Consider the following 25,198-nt stretch of genomic DNA (forward strand, 5'->3'; position numbering starts at 1 on the left):
TGGCACAACTTGAGGATGTTTCCTCTCATCCTATCTCTTGTTATGTGGGAGAAGAGATCAAACGCCACCTCACTTCATTCTCCTTTCAGGTAGTTGTAAGGAGCAATAAGCTCAGCCCTCAGGCTCCTTTTCTCCAGGATAAACAACCCCAGTTCCTCCAACCTCTCCTCATAATGTGTTCTCCAGACTCTTCACCAGCACCGTTGCCCTTCTCTGAACTCTCTCCAGCAGCTCAATGTCCTTCTTGTAGTGAGGGGGCCAGAACTGAACACAGCACTCAAGGTGCAGCCTCACCAGTGCTGAGTACAGGGGCACGATCACTTCCCTTCTGCTGGCCACATTATTCCTGATACAAGTCAGGATGTGTTGGCCACCTGGGCACACCACTGGCTCATGTTTAGCCAGATATCAATCAACACCCCCAGGTCCTTTTCCTCCATCTGTCGTTCCAGCCACTCTTCCACAACTTGCCACAATTCAGAAAGTAGTAGGGCAGGCAACTCCTTTCCTCCTGCTCATTTGCTGAGAAAACTGAAGGGAAAAGGGGCATCAGGACTCAGACACATCACTATGCCAAAGTCTTGGGCTCTCCAGCAGATTTCTATTTGCTCCTCATGAATTTTTTAGCTTCACTGTTTTTTTTGGTTTTTTTTCCTATTTGTATGAGGAATGTGCACCCCATTTCACCACTGCACTACAGCTCACTGAAGAACAGCTTTGTATAATAGCTGGATGCAGATGGAGTTAAAAGCAGCTTGGTTCTTTGGCCATGGCTGATGTTGGATCACATTCCCAGCAACCCACATGCAAATAAAAAGAGTAGAAATAATAACTGCATGCTATCTTATTCTACCAGGAATGAGCTTTACCCTGAGCACCTGTTATTTTTTCCCCTTCATTAGTAATAAATGAATTAGAAGGCAATGAGAAATATGTCTTTAGGAAATGTTCACAGACTAGTTCTGGTAATTACTCTTCCCACATGAGGAATATTGATAGGCTTCTACTGTGCAGTGTTCTCTCAACAGTCCCACAAAATCAGAGCAGCAGTGAAATAAAACAATTTTATAAGGCTTCATCTCTTTTATCTCCATCCTCTCACAATTTTTTGACTACTCTCTCTTACCACCCACCTCTCACTCTCCTGTCTGATTCTTCTCTCTTTCTGAGTCAGAATTTTTCTAGGGAAGACTTGCTGCAATGAGCTGAGTGATGGGACATAGTGTTTATCTATAGTAGGCTGGAGATCCAGAGAGCAACCAGCCTGACTGAGGAGAGTATTAAGTTCCCACATGGGATATGCTGATATGCCATGGCCATGTAGTAACTGAACATGCAGCCAGGTATCAGATATACTGTCATGGCCATCTGAAACTAATCTCCAGCTGGTAACCAAAGTTGCTTATAGCCCATGGTCATTCTTCCAAATGTCATGTTAGCACACATCAATGAATCCTTAGTAAGTAAAATTGGGCACTCTGGGCACCATGTCCTGGGTTTTAAAGCCACTTTGGTTTATCATAACCTAAGATTGGCTTGTTCTGCTGCTAAATGGCATAGCTCTGCCATGGGCAGAGCAGGAAGCCCTGCCTGCATTTTCAGTATGCAGCAGTTGTGGGACATAGTGATGTTTGGGGACCTCCAGCCAACAGGATGTAGGCTGGATGCTGCTGAGGTGAAACAGGAACTTGCCCAGATGGAAACCACTCTAGAAGGGGAGTGCCTGCTATGGGCAGTTGTTCCCCTGACAGTTCTTTTTCTTCCAAGTATTTATGTCCCAACTAGCTTGCCCAAACTTTTTCTATGCCCTTTATTGCACCTGAAGACATCCAGAATCACAGAATGCCAGCGGTTGGAAGGGACCTTGAATGATAATTGAGTCCAACTCCCCTGCCAGAGCAGGATCACCTAATGTACTTCAAGCCATTGCACAGCCAATGAGGAACTGGCTTCCTGGCCTGATCTATGATGAAATTTGGGAACCAGCTTCTGTGGATCTGCCCCAGATGTTTGGCTGTAACTGGAAACCCCTGTTCAGACTCCTGTTTATGTCAGTTCATCAGACATAGGATGTGCTCAGCCACCAGCCTGGAGTCTCCTCTGAGCTTTTACCCTGAGATTCACCAGGAGGAGATTTGACTCATACAAACTTTTAAAAATTTAACCTATTGACTCATTCCTGACTGTGAAGTCAGTCTGGGGGAAGAGCATCTTATATTTCAAACATAAAATCCTCCTCTTCACCTCCATAGAGGACAAATTAAAAATAAAGTGGTTCAGAGCTGGATCTTGGCAGTTCAAGTGCCCCTACTGTTTTCTTGTGACTCTGGCAATTGTTTTCCAAGGAAACCTTTGCAGTACAAGAGAATAGAAACTATTTTACCATTTCTGAATTGCTTAAGATTAGCTGTTTTAATGAAATAAACCAGTGTTTATTAACAGAGTTCAACCACTATGCATTAGTTTAAGACTAAAAGGAATATGAGGCATGATACCAGTGATTACCTGAATGTGTGCGGGTGCTTAGCACAAGTGCTGAGTGACTGGTGGAAAACTTGATTTGCTAGGCAAATGGCTTGAAAAAATTAAATAACTGGGTGATTTAGTAAGCAAGCTATAATTTCAGCTACCTTTTATTATATTTTGAGTTACTTATAAAATGCCTTAGCTTTTTGATTTTCAACACTTCCAGAAAAATAGTTATATTGGTTAAATTTTTGGGTGCTGCTAATAATTACCCAGAACTTACAGTGTGCCTCTTGGCTGTATGACCACATGGAGTCTATTATTCCAACCAAATCACGTTGCAGGGTTGGGGCCTCCACTTACAGAGAATCAGTGACGTTCAATAGCAGTGCATAGGGTCTATCTTACCTTTTTTCTGAAGGCTTCAATATGTATTAGGAGATCTATACTGCCAGTATGAAGGGCTTAACAGAATTTCTGGGACTATTTCTTAGCCTTTCATGTAGGCATGCAGAAATGCAAGTAAAAATTGTGACCTTGTGATGACTTCTAAATCCTTTCCTATAATTTTGCTGTTAAAAGATCATCAAGAAACTGCCCCCCTTTCTGAAATACACTTTTTGTTGTTAAACAAAATAATCTTTATTTTCACAGGCTTGGTTTTCTGTCCCAGAATACATCTCAAAAAACAACCTTCCTCCCTTCTCTTACAAAGGTTGCCAGTTTTCTTTTATAGCTGTGCACTCAAGATATGGTTGTAAATTTGAATTCCAAGCCATTTGCTCCAAACGTCCTTTTAACATTAACAAAAGAGTAGCAAGGAGAGAAATAAAATAAAAGAAACAAACAGAACAAGCAATGCAAAATAAAAGGACTAATGAAAGCAGTAACTTACTGTAGCTACTTTCACTATCGCTGGCATTAGAAGAAACATGTTCTGCAAGAACAGTACAGCAAATTAAAGTACAAAACCAAGCACCACAGAACTGCAGAAACTTAAAAGAACTGCCAAAGTCATGCAAAGGTAATTGTGCAGAGAGGAAATAACAGTGCAGTGACATCACCTGAAAACTCTCAGTTAATTTACACAGGTAAGATGAAAGCTTTATCTCTTGTGGCATTTTGGAAAGAGACTGTATTAGCTAGTGACATGTGTCATAGCAAAGCCATGTCTTTTATTGCAAAGCCATTCAATGACATTTCAGATGATTTAATTTCAACGCATATTGTGGCCCACTTGCATCTCACTGGACATCTTGAACATTATCATGAAAGCTGAGTGTCTGCTCAAATTATTTTGCACTATCAGTAATGTGCAGCCTTAACACATTGCAACTGCTCCTGCTGAACTTCCAACCTGTGCTTATTGTTAATCATTGTGCACTATCCCAAAGGGTTGACAAATTAACATGAAAATGGTTATGATATCTAATACTGTAACTGCATCTATTTTTCCCTGTCCAAAAAGGTGACAAAACCAATGATAAAATTAAGAAAAAAAAACCTAAAAAACCTTTTTCCAGACATATTCATGCCTCAGAATTTGACCTAGAGTATGAAAACCTTTAGCAGGTTAATCTGTATGGGGAATCGGATTACAAGAACTATCATTAAGGGTCAGACTTCTGTTTTGGCAAGTCAAGTGACCTGTTTCTATTATTTTATTTCAAGGAAAGTGCAGTCTACATCATGTGAAGTTGCTGTTCCCAAACTGTAGTCAGCAGACTGTTTATCATCAGTGAAACCATGCCACATGGTCTCCAGGAGGTTTGTGGAATGAACTTAAGCAGTGGGTTTAGTTGTGCCTCCAGTAGAAATGTTGATTACTTTACACCTGAAAGATTGCTTGACAGTTGAAACTTTTCAGCTGGTCCAGGACATTTAGACACTAATGATATAATGGCTACAGAGTGGGGAGCCACCCTGGGTTACCAAGATGCAGTGGTCAAACATCCAGTGGGTACAAATAAGTCACCGTCTGACAGGAGCCAAAATTGGTCCCGCATTTGTCATTAAACCCATGGGCAGATTAGGCTGTGGGTGACCCACAGCACTCACCTGAAACTGTCTCTAAACATTCCCAGTGGAAGAAGGAACTCATAAAAGCCAAGAATCCTCTAGGATGAACCTAGAGTAGACCATGGCATGGATATAATGAAGGGTGACTATGGAAACATCACCAAGATCCCCTCTTCTCTGCAATGTGCTGCATTTCCCTCATTTACCAATCTAATACCTTACGGTTCATCGAGTGGGACTTCCCGGGTTCCTGGAGCAGCATAAATGAGAGGGGATGATATCTGATAAAAATATTAATGTAGCAATTTTGATCTTGGGCTTAGTAAGAAGCTTTAAAAAATTAAACTTACAATTTAAAGAAAACAGATATTTATTCTCAAACATTTTAAAACAAGTTGACAAGGGTAATCCCTAACTAATATGCTACCCAGGACCCTGTAGTACTTCACTAGAAAAGAAAAAAAAAATCCTTCGTAGTAGGAATTGTCATTAAAAAGCTTATCTGAGTTGGATGTTAGTGAAATTTGGATGGGTGTGAATGTCTAGAGGGGTGTCAACAATTGAAAGTGAGATGCAATATTAATAGAGAAACTAGAGCCTTTATATTACCTCTGAGCTTCTTTTCCCTTAGCAATTTGTAGAATTCGGTTATCTACTTTCATGTGGTTGGATGTTATGGAGATTTGTCTTTGTGAGGATGGAGATATTCGGGAGAGTTATCAGATCAGAAGATTTTTACTTATCTGCAGCAGGAAAGGATCTGCATTTGTTGCTAAAAAGCTGCTCTGACACTTTACTTGAAGCAGCAGACTATTAAAATTCAGGTGGCTGCAACAATTGCTATCACTGACAAAACTAGTCTTGCAGAACTGTTCTTCGTACAAGAGATGAAGCTTTCATCTTTGAATTGTGAGCTGCTGTATGGCTTAAAATTAAACCAATAAAAATGTCCCTTCAACAAATCAGTCAAAACCAGAATAGCCTCTAAAACCGTGCGAATGGATGTGCATTGCTGCAATCAAACAGGACACACAAATAGTAGGTGATGCAGTGTTAACGTTCACACACATTTTTCTCCAATAAGTTGGTATTTAAGACAAAGAGAGTAAGAACCAAGGAAGCAGCAGCCAAACCCATGCAAGTAGCATTTTTCTTAATTTATTTAGCTCTGGATACTGAATATAATGAATCTATTTATACTGAAATCAGCTGCAAATATTTCACTCTATACAATTTTTTACTCTAATTTTTCAGGAAGCAAAATGTTTTCTGAACATTTATCTGACACATTACACATTCCGCAATTCCAAGTCTTGAGACAGGATTGCTGCATCAGAAGAAGAGATTATTAGGGTTGAACGAAGAGAATGGGTCTCTAATGGTGAAATGAGTCCAAAATTAGTTTTGGGGAATGTGTGGTCTTCTCTAGCCTGCAAATAACTTCTTCCATTAATAACAAACACTAATCTAAAATCCAGCAAAGTAACAAACACTCCCATGCAAAAAGCTGAAAATGCAGAAGCAACAGTGCAAAATAATTTTCTATAGATCTCCTCAGGCTGTGATCAAGTTAAAATGTTTAACTCTCCCTTGAGATGGGGCAGGAGGGATTGTTGCTGAAAAGAATGGTCTAGGCAGCAAAATGGGTTCTAGGTATGCTAGTCTACAGAATTGCCAGGATGGGAACAATAACATACTGTCAGAAACGAAAGGTGTTATTACAAAAGAAGTGAAAGTGTCTGCTTGATACACTGTATGTTATTTAATATCGTCATGCAGAACAAAACGATTGAAACATTTTTAATGCATTCACAGCTGGGTAACAAATAAAACTCTGTCTTGTGCATGCTAGGAGTGGAGGGTCCTCAGAGAAGGAACAGAAGCCAAAACAAAACAAAACAAAAAAAAGATTTACAGTGACCATTCCTGGGAACTTACTCAGAGTCTTTGTTCCATAACCGTCGTCACCTAATCCGGGGATGTCCTGCACGGAAGTCCCCAGAGAGAGCAATGAGAAAGGAAGAACAGCCGCAGAAGAGGAAGGAAGAAGTCAGTGGAGTTGAAATGGATACTACCATGACTGACCATGTTGATTGAGCAATCTGGATCCCTGCTTTTTCTTTCTGGAACAAATTGAACCCCATATTCTAGGGGAATGCGGCCAATGAAAGAGGCAGTGACCATAATATATAGCTTTTGGAGATGTGAGGATGAAGGGACAGCCAGGTAAATAAAATTTCAGAAATGATCCTCACCTGATAAATTTAGGAGAGAATTATTAAGAAAAAAAATGAATATTTGGGCTGGGATCCAGCATATAATTTTAAGAATGCTGGGTTGGGTCTCTATACAATTTATGCAGCAATAAATGCCCGTGGAGGTACACATTCCAATACTTGGCTTACTTTAAGCTGTTAGCACCAATGCTTCATTTATCTTTTATATTTTCAGTGAAGCTGCCCATGCCATTCAATGTGGAGAGTGTCAAAGGCAAAAAGAAAAGATTAGAGCAGACCTCTTAAAAATTAATAATTTAGTTCAGTGTTGTGAAAGTAATCTTGTCTGCATTATTTTGAAACAGTTCTGATATAAGAATATTTAATCAGAGACACATCTGGATTTATGGCAAGTGCCCTAACAACACTGAGGAACCACATTTGCTCTTTGAAAAATTAAGGTCACTGTTTAATTAGTCTTTAAATGTTATTTCCAGGAAAGGAAGGACCAGCTGGATCCAAACTGCAGTCACACATTGGTCACAGTAGTAATACCTCTCCTGCCTGCCTACGACTGAAATTTGCCTAGATGTGTGGGATACTGGTGTCATGCGTGTCACCCATTTTTTGTGCTGCTGCATGTGACATTGTCTCCAAGAGGTTACTTACGTTCTGGATCACTTGTTTCCTGCTCACTCTGCTCCTTGCTCTTGTAGAATGGGAATTTTCGTGAAAAGATGAAGTTCTTTTTACGCTTGTCATTGAATGACTGTGAAGGAGAAAAGGCATGGGGCAAAAACAGGGACGTCTAATTGTTGTCACACTCATGCTGACAAAACAACTAGTTTGTAAAAGTGGAGAGAACTGTAGTGACTCAAATCAGCCCAAACCAAGTGGCTGCAAAAATCAGAGTTGGTTGTGGTGAGGGCTGCAGGTTGAAGGCAAAGCCCCTGGAGACTGGATCAATTTGATTACAGAGGTCCCAAATCACAACCTCCAGCTCATTATTTGGAAACTGTTGTGTTTGGCCTCTTCTGATAAAGGGCTTCAGATGACTCAGCATGCTTTGAGATCAAGCCACTTGTCTTTAATCATAGCAGCCTGTGCACAGAATTAATTAATTGGTTGAAAAAGAATAGGCTGTAAAGCAGAAAGCAGAAGCCTTTGATTTACTTGTAGGTATGTGAATTCAGCATGTTGCCAATTAAAATAATTTTTTTCCCCCTCTGGTTAATGCTGCTGATTTCATAGTGCTTTATTCTGTTTTATAATCTACAACTTTTAGTGTGTTTTAATGTTGGTTTTTTTTTTTTAATAATTAAAAAAACCCAACACTTCATTTTACTTTATACATATCTATTTACTCATCAGGTTCCTCTCGATATTCTTTAATTTTTATGTAATTTAGAGGTGGCATTCTCCTGATCATCAGTATTTCTTTGCAAGTTGAGCCACATATATTGATTTAACTCTTCAAATAGGGAATTAATATAGAAGAAATTGTCATTTTTTACATGATAAGATCTTACACTTCATAGACAGTACCAAGAGCTTATAGCTCTGTACTATGTAAAAGCAGGATACATCCACTTGGGACAGGTATTTCAGATAATAAATTAGGAATTAGGGTCCCTATAGAGTCAATTGGGAGAAGGTGGCATTTTCCGAGGGCAGCTCTGCAGAGCTGCAGATCAGTGCTTATCTGATCTGTGTTCTCCATTGATGTCCTACACCATTTTCTATATTGAACATAAGCAATGCCCAGAACACAGGACTTTGCAAGTGATCACATCCTACAGAACAGATGCCTTCTCCACTCATTTAAAGGACCAGTCATCTCATGTCTTAATCATTGCCCATATGAAGTATAACAAGTATTTAACTTCAATTCTGAAACGGACTCGATCTAGAAGTTCAGAATATAATCAGTTTTCTCCCACTTCAGAAGCACAGCATAAAATGTGGTTTAGAATGTGTATTTTCAGAAAGATGTGTAGGTACATACTGAAAATCTCTATCAACATAGTTGTCTACTTGTGTCACAAAAGTTTCATGCCACTTTTACATTTCAAGCATATTTAAAATTCAGTAACTGAAAAAAAGGAAAAAAAAATGCACATGTAGAATAAATGATCTCTCTGAGTATGTAAACATTCAATGTGAAATTAATGTGGAGGTCATGCACAAACAATCCAGACAACATGCAGTTTCAAAAGAAAGCAAAAATGAAAGAAAGCCAGAGGAAAAAAAAAAACTGCTAATGAAGGATTAAAGTAATCTGTGGATAAAAAGAGGACTGAAATGCATATTACATCACTTTAATGACCTAAAGGATATAATTAAATTAAAATGTGTTTCCTGTGATAATTTCTTTTATTGTTCCAAAAAGAGGAATGTAGCATGTTAACATTTCCCATTGTGAAAATGTTGTCACTATTCAGCTGAATATGAAATAGTAGCACTATAAGTATTACACTTTAAAAGGGAAAAAATATGTATACACAATGGCACCTCAACAACCAAAGAGATTTTAAAATGACAAACACTTCATTATCAATGACATTTCCCTTTGGAATTAAAGTATGTTATTAAATTGATAAATTATTAAGTTGTGTTTCACAGAGATTATGCAATAAAAAACACTTATAAGTACCTATTTTCAATTTTTTCCCCAACAGTCTAGAGCAAAAATTCAGAAATTCCATTTTCACCAGAAAAACATGCATTTTTTCCAAACTTACTAATAATCTAATAGTTATTCCAAATGAGACAGATATAATATAGTGCTATTTAAACTTTTTCTTCTTTTGCAATTTCAAGTATTGGGTTTCCTCTTTAAGAAGATATTGTACCAATTCGATTTGGACAATCAAAATCTGGAAATTCTTAGCAGGTGACTATTATGTACAGCTGTGACACTGCATTTACACCAGTAAAAGTCTTGCTCCTAAAATAAAGCTGACTCAGTTTATTAATATCCATAAGCAAATGTGTTTTTGTGTGTGTTAATATTTTTATATCTTCACCAATGTGTATATTTATGTAATGATCATATATATACTACCACAGTGTAGTCACAGAGTTTGTGTTTAAAATAGCAAAACATCCAAAATATATTATAAAACACTACAATGGGTCTGATCTTGCAAAGTTATAGAAAGAATTAGTCCTCAGTATTTACCCATGGCATACCAAGTACCTATTTTCTTGTACACTACATGCACGTTGCTTCTCAAGAAACCAAAGGCAGGAGCCTTGATTTCGGTTTTGCATCCAATATAAATGTGATCAAAATCAGGCTGATGCTCTCCATCTTAAGGATATGAAATCCTGCAGACACTCAGTGAAATGGTTCTTATAGGTACCAAGATATGTATCTCTAATGCATAGAGATAAGGGGGTTGGCAAAGAGAGGAGAAAATCATACAGAATAAAGCCATGTTTTCATTGGGCATGCTGTATTAATTCCAGATTTTGTTCTGCTGGTGGACAAGTAGAGACCAAAATTGGACATTTTTCTTTTTAAAGAAAGGATTATGTGTGTGAGGAATGACGGTAAGGTTAAACTGCAAAATTTAGTTATTTATTTATGAGGGATTTAATTTCTACAAAGTGGAAAGTTTTGAGACCTATGGCAAGTTTTTGGAGGGGCTTCCTATGCTGCTGGAGAGCTGTGAAGTAGCTGTAGGACAAATGAGAGAGGTATGTGCCCACATCTCTCATCCCAATGCAAAAGCTGCATGCAACTAGAATTGAAATTGTGCTGTCAAGCCTAGACTTGATTCAATGGTATTTATGCAGGCAGAGTTTCTGAAAGTCAGTGAAAAAGTGCCTGCAAATGGATTCCTGTATAAGTTGCAATTTCTTTAACATGAGTAATGTAAAACCCTGAAATGGCAAATAACTTGGGCATTTCAGCCCCAGTGAAAGCCCAGTACAGTAGATTACTTTTATACCTCACTGCAATCACTTCTCTCAGACTACCAGTGACCTAGGAAGTAGCAATAGCAGGGACTTTATATAGACAAGTGCTAAGACTAAAAAGCAAATGAAATTTTTAAGTACTGTTTGACAACTGAACAGTAAGGTCATTTTTCATAACATTTGAACTGTGATGAAAAAGACTTTATTCGCAGATTAAAAGGAGAGAAGAACTTCCACCAGTGTGCTCGCTTGTTCTTGTTTGAGAGCATTTAAGCACAGCCTGTGTTTTGAAGAAGCCAGAAACAACAAATTGTGATGTTCACACTTACTTGACCAAACATCTCCAGATCTCCCTGATTCTAAAGCCTGGCTTAGACACACTAACCTTGCTCGGTTGTGACAGACATTAAGACATTGTGTGTTTCTCCTTCATAAGAACTCCCATTGGTGCTTTTTTTTTTTTTTTATTTGGTATCATTTTTGTATTCTACACATTTTCCTTTAGGTGCAGCAGCCTCGTAAACATTCATTATCAGCTAATATATATATAATTATAGTGGTTTTCTAAAGGAATTTTTCACGTAACATTGAATAAACAATGCACTTTCAAAATTTGCTTTACAGAGGTAAATATCACAAAGAGTAGTGCAGCAGTAATCTGAGAGTTGTACCATACTGCAATAGGCAATTATCTCATTGCTCACTGTAGCAAGACAAACCTCTTTTAGGGTACAGCACTTCAAGGTCCAACCAGGTGTTCCAGCAGAGACTCACAAACAGTGCCCCGAGCCTATAGCCCACAGGGTTGACTAGCCAAGATCCATGCTGTTGCTCTGAGAGCAACTGATCTCTCTGCTGGCTAGCTCAGGAGTGAGCCCCACCTGTGTCTCAGGACTCACCTTTTATTGGCCCCCTGGTCCTGCTCATGTGCAGTGGGGGCCCACCCTAATTGGGCACAGGTGGGCTTGACACAAGCTCATGCTCACTCCCTGGCAATTAGTGGCACCTGGTTGCCTCATTACACTACAGCTCACTTTTATCTTATTCTCATTATTTTTCCCCAATGTTACTGATCCAGACCATAGCGTTTAGTGCAAATGGGCTCCTGGTAGAGGCTGTCCTCTTTAAGCTTTGCAGAAGAGTTAAGTTATGCCAGGGAAAGATTTCTTTTGATCCTCTAAAAGCAGCTGTATCTTCCAAAAGCCACTAAACTCCCAAATATATTGGAAATATTTTATTTTGCTGTTTCATTCAACTACTTCTAATCCCCAGTTGTGAGCTGGGAACAAGTGCTCTGGGATCACCTAAGAAAAACTCATTCCAGAGCACTGGCTGTGAAATTCTTTTAGAGGGGGTGTAGGTGAATTTCATTTAGCATATATTTTAGGCAGTTTTGAGCGAAGCTTTTGTTTAGTTTTCATGTTACAAGATTATCTGTATCAGTCTTGTTCTAAGACTAGTTTAGCAGTGTATATGAATTAATTAATTAATTTTGCTGCTTCTCAATTACCATAGGTTTGTTTGGTTTTTTTATTTATTTATTTATTTATTTTTTGTTATTTAATGTCATTACTATTACATCACTGCAATCCTTTTATCTGTATTTAACTAACTCTTCTTGTATTAGGAATATACTTTCACTTGGAGCACTGACTTTAATAAAGGTTTGAGCATTCAAATGCTGTCACATCTCTACATGTTAAACCTCTCCCATCACACTGAACACTCACACTGACAACAGGAAGAAAAGTTTTGAACTATAGCAGATGCTCAGTGTCATTTCTCCTTTCAAACATATATATCACCTCTCTGCTTTTATAGTGGGCTTTTTCACTTAGCAATTTGAAATGCATGGTGAAGTCTACAGAACACAATTTTGAAGTCAGTCCTGTCTTAGTGTACTTGCTTTATGTGAAAAGTGATTTTGCAGTTAGCATGGCAGCAGGCTCTGGGGATCAAACCACACTTCAGAATCTTCTGCCTCATCATTCCACCTGCAGTACTGGGACCACAGCACTGTCCTCTTTACAGGCACTTTGTGGAAACTAGGAAAACACCATGACCTGGTAGATTCCTCATAACTGAGGCCATGATAGTTTCTTTTATTAAGATACTGGAATATGCTGAGGTTAAGTAATGTGACCAAGTCTTGAAGAAAGCCAGTGTTACTGAGCCATTCTTGCTTTTCTGGTGGAATCACAAACCTGGCCGTGGACTGGATTCACACACACAGAAAGCTCCTGATGACATCTGTGCAGACATGCAGAGGAAACTAAGGAAGAAACTAAGAAGCTTTTAAAGGCAAAATTTAGCCTGGTGTATAGTGACCATGCAGATTTTTTTAAAGACATATACCTTGCACTTGCAGTTTGCACAGTTATAGGCTGGCAAGTAACCCTTGACAATCTTCTGTCTTTTTAGGAGATGCAAGAGGAAGGATGTCCAGATGGGTTAAGTTCAACCTTAAATTCAGTTAAATACTGCAGGAATTTTGGAGGGAAAAAAAAGAAGGCTGGGCTACACTTGTGCCGTATTGAATTTTTGCACCATGATCTGCTTTGATAAGTGAGAGCAAAGTTTGTGTGAGAAGAAGATCAGATGAAGATTATTCTTAGATTTCCCATTAAATTGCAGTGAGATTTGGATCTTGGAAATCCCAAAAGTGCAAACCTTTTTAAAAACTCCATTTTGTCCAGGTACTACCAACAAGGGCAGTGTTGTTCAGTATTCATAAATATGAAATTATATTGATTTTTTTAAACACTTATTTACTGCCACTTGTCTGTCAGCAATTAAATTTTAATTCCCAAGAAAATAACAGTTAAATCCAACACAAACTGCCTGAGGAACAGAAAGACTAACAGACTTTTTAAGAAAAGGATGTAAAAGCAGTATTTCCAATTCTGCAAACATGTACTTAGCTTGGTACAAGGTAAAAAGCAAGTACTCATCTCTGCTAAATTACATTACATCTTTGTTGGCAGGGTTGAAACGCCAACATAAAAACCTTGTGTACGTGGCAGCTAAGGTAATTTAGAAGTATCTGAAGGTTGTAAATAAAAAGGGTGGGAAGGATTTGTTCAAGCAGCAACAATGAAATTAATTGTGTGAAAATAAGAAAGAGGAAAGCTCCTTGACAGTGAAATCAATTTGGATGTAGAATAATGTGCCCCAAGAGAAGTGGAAAAGCCTTGGTCATTTTTCACATTTAAAAGAGATCTGCTAATCTTAAGTACTATGGGGAACAACACCACAGTGCTGGGAGAGAAGAGGGTGGTGAAGGGAAAAGAGCTGTACAGAAAACATTTCCCTTCTCTAACATCTGTGTTTCTGTGGTGAGGTGCTGCCAGGTCCAACACTGCAGAGTTGTGCTGGGCTCCAGCATGGGCTTTCACCTAACTGGGCTCACTACAGTAATTTGGGCAGTGGGAAAGTCTCCCTCTCCTTTCTCAAGGCTGTCTCTGGATCAGGAAAGTGTATTCAATGACTGGCAAAGTTGTCTTAAATCATGATCTACTCTTTAAATTTTTTTTCCAAAAACTAACTGTCCCTGCTAGAGCTGATGTATGCCATCAGCTATCAATCCTGCTAGTGCATTTTTGTGCACGTGAACCTATCTCAGCATCCTGTGTGCAACAATGATGATGAAAGAGCCTCAGAAATCAACAATAACATTAGTACTCTTAGCTTGTGAAGTAGTTGTAGAGAAAGATTTGCAATACCTACATACCTTCAAACTATTAAGTGGAAGATAACAGGAATGCACTTTTCTTCTGAGCTGCTCTTTTGAGTAAAAGAAAGAGAGTTTGCACTCACAGGTGCAGCAGGCAAAGATCTGGCTCAGCAGACAGTGAGGCTCATACCAGGCTCAGGGTTTTCATTTAAAACATTTTTTTATTTATGCATTACAGCTAAAATGCTAAAACATAAAGGCATGGGCAAACAAACAAACAAAAAGTCTGTCTTTAACAGACTCTTCAGAGGTTTGTGTAGGAGGTTAAGTTCCTACATCTTCCAGTAATGTCCCTCACACTACCAGTCTCACAGATGAGGACATCAAATTAGATGGACTTTGCCTTTGATTAAGGTTGGCAGGTCCTGTGTCCCTGCAACTTCCCTGTGAGTCACAAAACCAATCAAATATGAACTGCCTAAATTTGAGTGAGCCAGAAATAAGGATGTGAATTATAGAGACCATATCATCTTGATGAGTGTTACCCTGTAACTCCACCCTCGTGGAGCTTTGTGTGAAATCTTACTAGAAGAAAACTGTTTAGTTTCTAATTCTTTGACAACACCTATTGCCTATACTAACTATATTTCTTTTCAAAGAAGAGTCAAGTAACTATGACATCAATACATACATGCAAATTTCCTACAATTTAATCCAGGTTATTAGACAACAAGTTATAAAAACAGCACTTGCATGAATTTAAATTTAGAACAAAATTCTGGAACAGAAGCTGGAACAGCTTGGAAGAAAAGTAATTAACTCTCAACTGTAAACTTTGGTGTTCTACCTGTGCTAGCAAATTCTCAATGTTTTATGTTTAATCTGTGATGAATTACACTATGTATCTGTATGCTGGTGACTCTTAAACTGTTTCCCTACCTAAGCAGGGATGACACGGTTATTGTGGAATAGAAAACAATGCTACCATAGTCACTAATATTATGTCCACCTGGGAAGCAATATTAATAAATAAACTCCACACAATTATCAGACTGAAGAAACTGGAAAATTTGAAAGATACATGCATTTAAATTAGTTGTTAACTGAAAAAATTACTCCACCAAATTTTGACTGACAAGCTGCCAATAGGCAAAATTATTTTTAATCACTGGGATCAAATTGAACCCCCAGATCCTTTATTTGTCACATTTGCTCCTCTATTTGATTATGACTATAAATTACAGATAAACAGAATTTGTATTTCTCAATATAATGAAAATTTTTATTATTTTTTTAACAGGAAAAGAAACAAAAAAAAATTTAATTTAGTATTTTTTAATATGAAAGAAAAAAATTCTAGTGGATTTATAAGAAAATGCAAAAACATATTTCTTTGCTTCACCTGAGTAAAAGTCTCAAATTTGACTTGACAGTATGTTTCACAATTTCTAGAACTGTTCTACCACATTAAAAAAACAGATGCCTTAAGGCATGCCAGTATCCTGCTAGAGTCAACAGTGCTTCTGTGGAATAAATTAAAATTGATATCTGTTTTCTTTTGCATTCTATGGAGACCTGGACTCAACAGGCATTATTATTAAATTGTTGCATGCCTTTGTGATGTGTCTCAAGGTAACCTGGAGCAACGAAACAATGTCCAGTTAAATTTTCTTGGCTATGTTCTGTTTTATCAACTGAATTTCATTTGATGACTTCAGCACTTGATGACTGAACTAGATGCTGATGGTTGCAGTATTTCTGATGTACCTTGCAGTAATGCTGAGAGAAACGTGTTCAGCTCAAGGAAATGGTCAGTGCAGCCCAATAATATGTGCTCAGGTCAAAACAGAAAAACAGGTGTACAGCCAAGGTCTATTGCTGGGCACTAGCTCCAGCTGTCTTGAAATGTGAAGACAAGCCTGTGGAGGATGTGAAAATGCATGAAAGAGCAAGAGCAGCTGGGCAAATGAGACCCAGCTTTTCCTCTGTCATGGGGAGAAGACATCACCTCTGTGATGCTGGCTGCACTGGCAGGAATGATGCTGAGATCTGATTATTCCATGACACCCAATGCTAGTCCCATTTCTGAGGTCTTGTAGCTTTTCCAAGAACTTAAAATTTCTCCAAAGAGAAAATGAGAAGTAAGAGAGCATGTGGCAACACAGCTAGATGGAGATGAGCAGTTTATTTCTCCCTCCTGTGCTGGGCAGTTTCACAACAAAGCTCAGGAGAATATCTTCAGACCTACCAATACCCCATTGCCAATAAAAAGTCCTTGTGCAGAAAAGATTTCTGATCAGTAAATTGATTTTTTTTTACCCTTCTCATAAAGACCTATCTATAAGAATGACTCGGTGAGGAATTTGTGCATGACTTCACATTACTTCTTTTATCCTCACCATTTATTTCCATTTTATCACCATTATTAAATGATTGCTAAAGAGTAACAATTAAGTTCAAGATTGCAGAAACAAGGGTTTTGTAAAAGATTAGTAATGGAGATGTAAAACTGGATATTTTATGACACAGTTTCTAAAACTTATTTTAAGTTACATACATTAAAAATTGTTCTTATTCTCTTACAGTAAAGCAAATTTTCAATTATTCTGAGATGGGGGAGTGTACAGTAAAATACTGATTCACGGCTCCTTCAAATAAATGACATGCAGAACGTTTTTTCTATAAAAATCTCAGTTCTGAGTGGAAGGGGATTTTCTTGTCTGTAATTTTTCCACCTGCAGGTATACAAGCAAACAAGTCCAGGAGCCTGCACTATCACCACAGCAACAGAGTGATTTGTATTGACACCTCAGGAGCCACACTCTGGACTGAGCAAGAGGCTTTACCCTTATGCTTTCCTAGAGAGCTTTGCTTACCTGAACCTTACCTGGAATTTATATTTTGGACTTGGCGAAGGGGTAATGGAAGATTATATTCAAAATACCTGTTAAAAGTGCCTAATCTATTCACTGCAGCTACTAGTACAAGGATTAGTCCAAAAAAAAAAAAAAAAAAAAAATGGCTGAGATATCTATGCTATGTTCTTAAACAGCACAATTTAAATAAGGCCCTGTGGTTCTTAAACTATAGATTACCACGTCTGATCAAGGTAAAGCAGATGAGGACTGCAAATCCTTGTCATTCCTTAACCTTGTGAAGCACTGAACCTGATCTCACCATGCTGTGAAATGGCTGCTAGGTTTTTAAGAGGTACCCCCAGCTGAGGTTCACAGAAATGGGACTCATGCATCCAGCTTTAAATGTTTACCCTGTGGCTGCCTGGGGAGAGGCAGTGACCCCAGGTTTTCTCTACAGTCAGTGCATCATTCATCACATCTCTTCCAGACAGGGGTGGCAGGTTGGTGCACTTGACCATGAAGAAAGGAAGAGCTTTTCACTTTACAATTTCTGAGGTGGTGAAACACTGATTTATATTAATTTATTAATTTATTGATATTAATTTATATTTTAAGAGTCAGCTAATGCTTTACAGTATTTACAGAATTGTTCCACCACCACGTGTAAATAAGATTTCTGCAGAAGTCATATTTCAGGCTTCCAGTTGTGCAGGTAAAATATCTTTGTGATAGGTAAAGGCCAAACTAGAAAATCACAACTCAACTCTGAGGGTACTCCTAAATTTTCCAGAAGATTATAAATAAATGCCAAATGGAAACATCTTTTAGCTAGGAATTATTATTAATTACATTAATAACAGTGGGTGTCCACTGGTTGTCTGGAGCTGAGGCAATAAAATATTTTTTTGTTTTGAGGAAACTGCAATGAGCTTGTTGGAGGTTACTTGAAGAGTCATTTTGGTTAAACAGCCAGGACCAGATTGTGACCCATTCTGGATGCTAAATGTTACTAGGAATGCTAAATGTTAAGAGTCAGATCAGAGTGACAATATTCTTTTTTTTTTTTATATATATAGTGCCTGCCTAATCCAAATTTTCATTTCAAATGTCTAAATTGGGAGACTGAATTAATATTCTAACTTTTTATTCTAGGTCATGTCTGCTATTTTTAATATGACTAAAACGATGTAAAATCCTCATCAAGAAACATAATAGGGCTGAGATCAACGTCTACTGTACTTAATGGGAAAGCTCTTTGTAAAAACACTGTAAAAACATCTTTGTTAAATACATGATGTGAAAAAGAAAATTCAATTGATACTGCAAGTGGAAGATTTTTAAACTAAAATTTAACTACACAATAAAGACTGACATTTTATTTCTAATGATCAAAATTAGAATAGGTACTGTAAGCCTTATATTAAGCAGTATAAGACATTAGTATAAGCCTAACATTATCTTCTGCAGTGTACTGGTGGCAAATGCTTTTTGAAGAGCATTTTTGTTTACAAGAAGCTGTTTGAACAGCATTACTGTTTCTAAGAAAGGTAAGCTAAAACATTTTGGACCAAACTAAAGTGCTTTGCTAGTCAAGAACACAGCAAACAGCAACTCAGTCCTGATTTTTCAGTATCTCATCTGGGGGCACATCGATGGGATGTGTCTGCAGGACAAGGAGGTTCAACAGCCTCCCCCAGCCATAGTACTTGCCAGGGCTTTGCTGTTGGTTTGCCTGTGCCCTGCCTCATGCTTTGCCTGTTCCATTTCTCCTCACTGACCTGACCTCCAGGCTTTTTTGGACCTGTCTCATCACTACAGACAATCTGTGAACCACAGAGCATTGCACCAACCTTTGTTGCTTCCACCAGACTTGCTGTTCATGGCCTGGGACTGCCTCTGGACTTGCACCCCTTGTTGAGTGGGTCCCAGGGGACTCTTCTGCTCTTCCCCAGACTAGCACTGCATCCGGGTTATTGTCCTCCCACAGCTACCTCTGCCCTCTTTAAATCAACATCTTTAAAAATTCAATAACTATAGAAATAGAAACGATATTGCACCTGAATTATTCACTGGTTGCTCCTTAAAAATTGCAGTAGCAGCAGGCTAGAAAAAATAATAGGGATGGATTATGCAGGCAAGTACAGACTGGCAGATTGCTCCTAGGCCCATTGCTCCCAGGCATATGTACCTCCAGTTCCTGAAGATTACAGCTACAGAAGTTATCATTTTTCTAAGCAGTGGTTGGAATACCAGTTGGAGGCCAATTTAGAGCTGAGTTGAGCACTTTTTCCAGTAAGAGCGCTCAGGTTTCTTTCAAGAATACCCTGTTAAATAGCTGCTCCTGTTAAATGGCAATAAGAAATTAGAAAGACTGGGAGAACAGATAAAATTCATGCTAGATCAGTGAGGAGGGATAAATCTGGCTGAGACCCAGATTAAAGAATATTTAACTGTGTGGCAGTGCCTACACCACCTTCAGCAACCCTCCTCCACATAATCCTTGTGGGTAGGTGTATGCTACTTATTTTATATTCAACCTCTCTCTTCTCAGTAAATCACTGCACCTGCAATCCCACATGTTCTGGTGTTTGATACTTCCATTATCCCTCAGCATCTGTTACTATTTTCTGATCACCAATTGTAGAGGGGAGAAAAAAAGAGAGAGGCTCTTCCTTTTCTCTTTTCATACACACACACATGGATTAATACACTCTAATGTGGGCATAAATGCTCTTCCCTGTCCAGTATTTCTCATTTCCCTATCATTTTGCTACTGCCTGGAAGGAATTAATAAAATAAAAATGATTAAGCAATTGCGTGGATTTTTTTATAAGGAAAATTATGGGCCAACGAGTGTAATTTTGGTCCACGTCAGAGGGGTTGCTGTCAGTGCAATGTAACCCACTAGTGAGCATGTGTCACCAGGCTCTCCAAATCAGTAGGTAGCTCTATAAAGTCAATGCAAGTGTTCAAACATCTCCTTGGATTGAGGCTTCTGTTATTGTTCCAATCTTGTTAGGAAATCCAGTCATTATGTGAAACATTTTAGAAGAGGAGTGCAAAGAAAAGTTGGTAAAAATACACTAGATATGTGGAAAACTTTATGCTTATGGACTACAGAATAATTTCTACCTAGAAGTGATAGAACTGTGTATTTAGAAAACTTAGATCTAGTAAACACAGATATGTGTTAGAAACAATCATCAACAGAGAGAGAGAGAAGGTAGACAGAAACATAGAATGGTTTGGGTTGGAAGGGACCTTAGAGATCATCCAGTTCCAACCTCCCTGCCTGGGCAGGGCACATCTCACTAGACCAGGCTGCTCAAAGCCCTATTCAACCTGGCCTTGAACACTTCCAGGGATAGAGCATACACAATGTCTTTGGGAAACCTGTTTGACCCTCACACTAGAAGAATTTCTTCCTAATGTCTAGCCTGAATAGGTGGTCTTATATAGGTCTTTATAATTTTTAATTTGTTAGAAGCAGGGATCATCACCCCCTTCTCTGCACTGATGCACCTAGATCTGCCTTGATCAACTGCTGGCACAGATGTACCTGAGACTGGGGCAGGTGTGGCTGCACATTCTTTTTGAAGACAAATGATGTCTTCTGATGAAGACAAATAATCCAGTCTCTGCATACATTGATAGAAGAAGAAACAACAACAGGTTTAAACAGCAGCAGTTTAGCCATTTCTAATGATGAAGGGAGTGAAGCACTGGAGTGGGCTGTTAAGGAAGAGTATGACATTTTTTCTGTGTCAGGTCTTTGCAGAGATCAGACAAATCTGGGAGACAGGAGGAAGATATAGTAGACAGCCTCAGTGAGGGAATTGGACATGGCAACCACCTGAGTTTCCTTACAGACCAGTGTTTCTCTGGTTTGACGACTATGGCTAAAAGTAACATGGTTTTCTAAAGCATAAGTTCTTTGGAAATAGGTGAATTTCTTTTTTTTTTCCCCACAATCTTAATAAGTTGCCAAAACATATCAAGTTCTGACAGCCACTGGATTTTGACATTCAGAGGAGAGGTGCATTGAGTACGTGAGGGGTTTTTTTTTTGCACCACAATATTGAGTTTGCTATCTCAGTCAAGTCTGGAATTTTCCTTTCAAGCCTCAGTACAGTATTGCTAAAATGACAATAAAGCAGGGGGTGACCTTACATTGCAGGCAGGGCTGTGGGATCTGTAAACAAAATCTGCTCATAACAAGTGTTATTAAATGCTATCAAGCTTCTGACTGTCCTAATAAATACATTCACAGGCATCTGAAGGGGCAGGCTAAGTGCAATGTAGGTGATCTGACTGGAATATCAAAAGCATTGTGGATGATGAATGAGCAGAAGAAAAAAGAAGAGTAATGGCTGATGGTGGAGCAATTTGGCGTGGGTCACAGCCCAGGACCTGCACTGTGGGTGTGCAGGGGAGCTGCTGGGAGACTTTGTAAGGATGGGGCAGTCCCCTTTATTGACAGGCACCTTGTCCCCATTTGACACCCCACTGAGCAGCCTCACTAATTCACTAATCACTGAACATCCCCTTGCACCGCCACACACTAAAGATCACACCCCACACCCCCCATCATGTGCAGGGCCACCTCCCAATAGACCAGGTTGCTCAAAGTCCCATCCAACCTGGCCTTGAACACTTCCAGGGATGGAGCAGCCATAACTTTCCTGGGAAACTTGTGCCAGTGTCTCCCAACCTTCATGGTAAATTTTTTTTCCAAAAACATCTAATCTAAATCTACAGTTTCAGACTGTTCTCCTTCATCCTATCACTCCATGCCCATATAAAAAGTCCCTATCCAGCTTTCCTGTTGCCCCTTCAGGTACTGGAAGGTGCTAGAGAAGGTGCTATAAGGTCACCCCGGGAATATAAGATAATATTCTGGAGTCAATGGCCAAATAATACATATGGTATAAAACCCTGAGTTCTCTGTATGACAAAAAAAGCCAGAAATACATTAAGTATTATGTAAACATCATGCTTCAAGATATTGCAACATTTCTCAGAGAACAAGCAACATCCATGAATACTAGAAAAAAGGAGCAACACTGATAAAGGAGAAAGCACTCTTTGCAATATGTCTAGTTTCCACTATAAAAACATTTTCAAGAGAGAGTCAAGAAAGAGCATATCATCTGACAGGGAGAAAAGTAGAAGAGATGCTAGTTTTGTCTCCTGAAAGATTGGTTGTAATTACAACAGTGGAGAAAAAAGCAGATTCCTGGATCCCTTTTCTCTCTGTAGTACTTATATCATTGTTTGACATCCTTTTTGATTCAGTAAAAAGCTGAAAATCCTTCAGCCACAGTGGGTTTGAGGATTAGAAATGTAAAGGCTATTCTTGTTCAGCCTGAAGCTTATGGCAGGGGAAATTACCAAGAGTTCAGCACAGGGCTTTGGCAGATATAGAACCCTGCCCACAGCTACTAACATGTTCTGCTCCTTTTAGTGCAAAAGCAAGCATCAGAAATACTTGGGATGAGATCTGGAGTTCAACACAGCATAAAGCTTGCTTGTTAGTTATGCTTGTGCCCACATATCTCCTGTAGCTTCCTCCAATACAAATATCAGACTGAAAACTTTGGGCTGTTCTATTTCCCATTGCTTATCCACAGACCAGTGGGCCCCATGGACTGAGACAGCAAATGCTTAGGAAATCATGACTGTTTTATGTTATGTCCATTTATCTTTTTATGTTTGAAGCCAAGGCAGTCAGTATCCTGGAACCCTTTGCTGCAGTAGCATCAATGAGCCATGAAGAACTAGAGGGGTAGACTGGTTCCTTTGATATTCCAGTAATAATTAGAAAACTTGCTGAAGATCATTACTACAATTATCTGACTGAAGCCAGAAATTGAACTTGGTCAACACAACAGAAGCACAATCTTTGATTGGTGAAACAAAGCTATTTATACCAATATGTGTATCTTTTTCCCTATTACACAGGTGTTAGAATCTGGCTCAATATCTTTGAAAATGTCCGTGGAACTGAGGATTCTGATAATGTCTCTGAACTTGATCAAATAAGTTTCTTTTGGCCAAAATAAACAGATAATGAAAGAAAAGTAGCCCTGTTGGTTTAAACTTATTTTTTAAGCTGTCCAGTAACAGATGTTTAAAAGAAAAATTAGAGGAAAAACTATCTTTCCCTTCTTATAATCTCTCTCCTTTTAGAAATCAACCATTAGTTGATCCTGAGCTACAAGATGAGAATGCTAAAAGCTGCCATTAATTCCATTGCTTGTTAATATATCCAATTCCTTTTCAACCTATTTATTTTTTTAACAATATCCTGCAATAAAAAGCATTAATCACGCACTGCATGCAAAGGTACTATCCTGATTTGAACTTGAGACCAAAAGATTTCACTGGAGCTCCCTAATTGTGTTTCACATTATCTGTTTTTGTATCCTGGTTTTGTAGATTTTTATTTCACAAAACACAGATTTCAGGAGTCCAATGAAATAAATTAAAAGTGCTAGAAATATTCCAAGTCACATTTTTAAGATTTTTTTTTAAAGAAGTACATTTTGAAGAAATTTTTAAGAAATGCAAAGAAATTTTGTAGATGAGGTAATGCACCTAAGTTTGGTGCCAAGAGGAACTTTTGGGCCTTTGAAATGGTAACAGGTTTGTCAACTGTATTGCTGAGTGTTCTTAAACACCTTTTTAGTGAGGCACAAGAAGATGATCTGCTACAAATGTCACACCATCTGTAATGCTTTCTTTTTATCTTATCTCTGGATCTTTGATTAAAAATAAGGCATAAACAGATGAAAATGCCTGACATTTAAGCCCTATAGAATAACTAGAAACTTCATGTTTAAAAATCATAGACAGCTCAAAGAAATGTTGGTATTATTCCATTAAATATTTGCTGATTAGCTTTCAAAAATTGGTTTTACATATGAAGAAAGGGGCTGGGGCAAGCAAGATGATTCAGGTAAAATAACAGTGAACATTGTTATAAAAATGGGATTACAATTGAATAAAAAATGAATAACAGTGGGATTTTAGCTATGCAATAATACACAATCATTCTCTGTAGTCAGTTAAATTTTGTTAAAAATATTCCTCCATGTACATCTTCTGGCCAAATTTAGAAATATCAGGTGAAAAGCTTGTCTTGTAATTTCATCTTTAGATGAAATTTAGAATAAAGTTACACAGTATCCTTTGCCCAAAAGGTTTTGAGTGAACAAGCACTAAGGAGCAACAGATCCACATCAGCCAATTCCTGCCTGAGTTTTATCTTGATTTTGAAACAAGAGTTCTCCTGGGATTACTGCAGTCCTTTTTATCTGGATTTAATTTCTTCCAGAGAATAAAAAGTGAAGTCTACACTGTTATACACCTGACACCACTTCTGTTTGAATACTGGAAGACTAAATGGAAATGCTGATCCCTAGAATGCACATACATATACATGTACTTAAACACCTCTATTTATGTGTTCTGAATTTAACAGTGAACCCTTAATCCTTCTTTCTAATAGAAGCCTACATCATCATTTACAAAAAAGCCTTGAAGTGGTGGGATTTATGTTTATATAAAAAAGGAAATTTTAACAAATAATAACATTGAAAGTGTGCTCCCTGAAGGGCACAGGGGTCTTGCTCTATAATTACACAATTTCCTAACTCCTGAAGCAAACACTGATATTACTGGATGGAAGATTAATGTTGCACTGATGACAAAAATGGAAAAAAAATCTGGGAAATCAAGAGGTAATTAAATTGTTGACAGACTTACTTGAATAAGGACTGATATTTATAGGAATGAATTATTCCCCTGAGACTTTGATATATACAGGAAATGGTCATTTAACAAGTGATTTCATTGGCAATATAAAGCTTACTATTTCCAAAAATAAACAGCAATGTTAATTTGCAGTGTTTCAGACAGTGGTTATTTCAAACTAAAAAATTGAGTTCTGACTCCTGAAGAAATGCAACAAAATTAATGAGTCCTTTCAGAATGCAACTTATTATATATTTTATACCAATTTACCTGTACAGGCAAATAAT

General features: G+C 38.2%; 1 protein-coding gene across 1 annotated transcript in view; it reads right to left on the reverse strand.

Moving 5' to 3' along the window:
• Positions 1–25,198, reverse strand: part of DLG2 (discs large MAGUK scaffold protein 2) — a 967,325-nt gene that overhangs the window by 16,605 nt on the left and 925,522 nt on the right. The window contains 2 exon segments of the mRNA XM_030469255.1: positions 3,362–3,403; positions 7,371–7,470. Coding sequence (XP_030325115.1) covers positions 3,362–3,403; positions 7,371–7,470 — 142 coding nt within the window.

This window comes from Calypte anna, chromosome 1 (assembly GCF_003957555.1).
Source record: "Calypte anna isolate BGI_N300 chromosome 1, bCalAnn1_v1.p, whole genome shotgun sequence".
Lineage (NCBI taxonomy): Eukaryota > Metazoa > Chordata > Aves > Apodiformes > Trochilidae > Calypte > Calypte anna.